Genomic DNA, 3888 nt, shown 5'->3' on the forward strand with positions numbered 1-3888 from the left:
CTGAGGAAGGCCGCTTGTGTTCTGGCCAAAACTTCGTGATTTTTTGTTATTTTATTTTCACCTACGTGACTTTACCCAATAGAACCAAAGAGTATAGTGCCAATCCTTATTTGGGCAAAGCTACGCCCAGTGACTGGCGGTTCATTAACATAATGTGTTCGTTAAAGCCGTCGCGAGTTTATTGCGACGGGTTCATTGCCCACGACATATGGGACGAGTAACATTAACATAATTTATTTATTCTCTAATTTATTTAGCTACGGAGCCGCTAATTGTGGGAGGAGCGTGTCTCGTACTCCGGATGTGACGTCACGTCACCTGCTTCCGCATGACGTCACGAGGTAAACAGGTAGCTATCGCTTCCTGCACTGAAATCCGAGGTGAGAAATTCTCATCGTTGTGGTGGTCGTTGTGGTGGTGGTTGTTGTTGTTTACCAAGGTAGAGCCTCTCTCTCGTAGGGATGTCAGTTGAGTAGCAGCGAGCATTGGAATCGATGTCCAGGTTGGAACTTTACAACGCGGGGCCTAGCCACGCGGGGCCTTGCCTCCTGCCCTCACCTGATTGCGTTTACTTTAATTATCTCGCTTAAGTTTAATTTGTCTTCACCCGGCTCGCCACTTTGTAACTTTGTTTTATTGTAAATATTCACGCAGTTTTGATTTTTTTCACCAATCCAAGCCCGCTTGAGCTGCTATACCGCTCTTGTTATCAGAAGCGACCTGCCCACAACAACACAAGGTGAGGCTTTGTCAACGTGTGTGAATGTTTTGACTTAAAACTTTGGTGACTGCAGGAATTAATATTCTTGGTTCTTTCGGTAAAGTCATGTAGATAGAAAAATAAATAAAAACACAATAAAAATAATTAAAACATTGTAAATAAAGCAAAAAAACTCACGTCGTTTTGATCGCAACACAAGTAATCTTTATTTAATGTAATTGTATTATCTGTTATTGTTATTTTCTATCTTCATAACTTTACCAAAAGAAACAAGAATACGTGTGTCAATGTCTATCGGTCAAAGACGCTAAACGGAGGGACCCGCAAACTCCAAATATACAGCAGGCGTCAGGGTCGGGATCGAACCCACGACTTCCTGTATACCAGGTGAGGTAGTTAACATCTCACCACGGAGAGAGACACGCAAACTCCAGTTAGCCTCAGCTATGTTCGTTGATCCTCAATTAATTACTTGGTGGAGTGAGAAAGCAATCATGCCGAGCAGATGAAGGTGGCCAGGCGTGATTCTAGACACGCCACCGCCTGTTTGCCCAGTGACAGTGTACAGTTTGTGTTTGCAGTAACGTCTATTAACTCTGTTGAACACGGAGGTTATAGCATAACAATAGTTTACTTTTGTTTTCCTCTGGAACTCTTTATAATAATGGAAACAGGAAGTTAACACAGCACGCACATGCAGCTGAAATCGGAACTGTTCATCCCAGCATTCAAGGACATCTGAGCCTGGATTCATTAATTTAGTATTGTTTTCAACACCCTTTGCTATGTCAGCTGAATTTAGCTCTCATGAATATTCCTTTTGTAGCCAGACCGCCGAAATTGTGTGCTTGGAGTTTTGGGTGAACATTCATTTTGAAGATACGAGGGCTTCCAGGCATGTTTACGACCATTTGCCCTCTCATTGTGTGCCATAACAGCCCTGTGATGAATTTGGGAAACGTTTTTACATCCTGAATATATGAATAAGTATAGACGTGTAAGTCACATGTGACTATATATGCATTCCTCTGTGCCTCGATACTGACGTGTAGATGGTGTGGATATGATTTTTTTCTGTCTGCAGCTGACGCTTCCTCTGACGCTTCCTCCGCAGAATTGGTCTGATGGAGCAAATGCACTCAGCGCAGCTCGGTATGACAAGTCAACAATGCGACCAGCGTGCATACAGCACGGATCGTACTGGAGATTTCACACGGCACAAGAGAACTCACACAGGAGAGAAACCCTTCAAGTGCAGTGTGTGTGGGAAGGCATTTGCATGGCCATCTGCTCTTGTAGAACACCAGAGAACACACACGGGAGAGAAACCCTTCAAGTGCAGTGTGTGTGGGAAGGCGTTTGCACATTCATCTACTCTTGTAATACACCAGAGAACACACACGGGAGAGAAACCCTTCAAGTGCACTGTGTGCGTGAAGGCGTTTGCACGTTCATCTCTTCTTGTAGAACACAAGAGAACTCACACAGGAGAGAAACCCTTCAAGTGCAGTGTGTGTGGGAAGGGGTTTGCACAGTCATCTACTCTTGTAGCACACCAGAGAACACACACGGGAGAGAAACCCTTCAAGTGCAGTGTGTGTGGAAAGGTGTTTGCATATTCATCTGCTCTTGTAATACACCAGAGAACACACACGGGAGAGAAACCCTTCAAGTGCAGTGTGTGCGTGAAGGCGTTTGCACGTTCATCTCTTCTTGTAGAACACCAGAGAACTCACACAGGAGAGAAATCCTTCAAGTGCAGTGTGTGTGGGAAGGCGTTTGCAGATTCATCACATCTTCAAGTACACCAGAGAACACACACGGGAGAGAAACCCTTCAGGTGCACTCTGTGCGGGATAGCGTTTGCACAGCAACAACATCTTCAAGTACACCAGAAAACACAAAAGCATCAGAAGATCCACAAGGAGTGGAGTCTGAAATCAGCTTGTGAAAGTCAAAGTGCCACAATAAGCCCATCCCTCATGAAACACGAACCGGAAGAAAATAACAGCTTGGACACTTTTAAAGGTATCGAGGTGAAATATGAAGAGGTGATGGTGAAGAGGGAAGAAGTGATGGTGAAGAGCGAAGAAGTGAAGGTGAAATATGAAGAAGTGATGGTGAAGAGGGAAGAAGTGAAGGTGAAATGTGAAGATGAAGATTCAACTCCAAAATGGGACCTCCACATCGATGGAGGCAACGTGAAGCAGGAGGAGAATTCAGACTGTGAGGCAGAGCGAGGCAACTCCCAGCAGTTTGTGGAAGTGGAGGTGTGGGTGGACTTCCTCCGAGACAATCCAAAGTCAAGTGGAGACCCGGTAGATGTGTAAGCCAGAGACGATGTCGCTCCAATAGATGCACCTTTGTCACAGGCCTTTAATGACAAGAATGTGAATTTGAACACTCAGCTCCTAGGTTCAACCTGTAGAGTAAGAGTGGCCAGTCTTTGTGGACCTGTGGGTTGGGTCAATCTCTCACCAGGAGCGAGAGCCAATAAGCTCCCAAGCATTCATGATGTTCTAATGATAATTGCTTTTACATGGTGCTTGCTTAATCGCCTCAGCAACTCGGGAGTTTTGTATCTCGTCTGAAACGCTCGAAGAGCATCCCCAAGTAGCAGCTGCCCCTGTGTGGCACAGGGTGGTGGCCCTGCACCGACCTGCATGTGGACTAGAGCCTGTCAGTAGGGGGGTATGATTGATGCGTCATCTCAGTTGTGTCGTTTGTAGGTAATCTTGATTCGAAGCTTTTGTGACTGCAGGAATCCACACTCTCTAGTTATTTCGGTAAAGTCACCACGTGGGTAGAAACATAACAGATCACGGCGTTTAGATCACAACACAAGCAATCGTCATCAGGTGGGACAACCACAGCAAGAAGAAGATGCTGAAGTAGTAGGCGCCTACTCCAGCAGTTTTATCTTCTTGCTGCTGTGGTTGTCCCACCTGATGACGATTGTTTGTGTTGCGATCGAAACTCCGTGATTTATTATTTGTAGGTAATGTTTAGAATTTGCTACATTTTGACCCAGATGCCAGCATGCAATGGTCTACTCGTTTTGAATGACACTACAATAGTACGTTGTACATACACTGTTAAGCAGGCGGTGCGTATTTTAAAAATAGCTTCTTGTTAATACGATGTAACCTGATGCAGTATATTTCACT

The 3888-nt window shown here is 45.0% G+C and overlaps 1 protein-coding gene across 1 annotated transcript; it reads left to right on the plus strand.

Annotated features, from left to right (window-relative positions):
* Positions 1 to 662: 662 nt before the first annotated feature.
* LOC142916484 (uncharacterized) lies at positions 663 to 3564 on the plus strand. Its single transcript, XM_076061617.1, has 2 exons — positions 663 to 739; positions 1836 to 3564. Exon 2 carries the CDS (start codon positions 1846 to 1848, stop codon positions 3049 to 3051), a length of 1206 nt encoding a protein of 401 aa, XP_075917732.1. The 5' UTR covers positions 663 to 739; positions 1836 to 1845; the 3' UTR covers positions 3052 to 3564.
* The last annotated feature ends 324 nt before the right edge of the window (positions 3565 to 3888 follow it).

The sequence above is a fragment of the Petromyzon marinus genome, unplaced genomic scaffold (genome assembly GCF_048934315.1).
Source record: "Petromyzon marinus isolate PM22_M1 ecotype Great Lakes invasive population unplaced genomic scaffold, UKy_Petmar_22M1.pri1.0 PM_G_Scaffold_39, whole genome shotgun sequence".
In the NCBI taxonomy this organism is placed as follows: Eukaryota; Metazoa; Chordata; class Hyperoartia; order Petromyzontiformes; family Petromyzontidae; genus Petromyzon; species Petromyzon marinus.

What these genes read in the sequence shown, in the direction of transcription:
- LOC142916484 (XM_076061617.1), top strand. Translation starts at nt 1,846, where the DNA reads ATGGAGCAAATGCACTCAGCGCAGCTCGGTATGACAAGTCAACAATGC.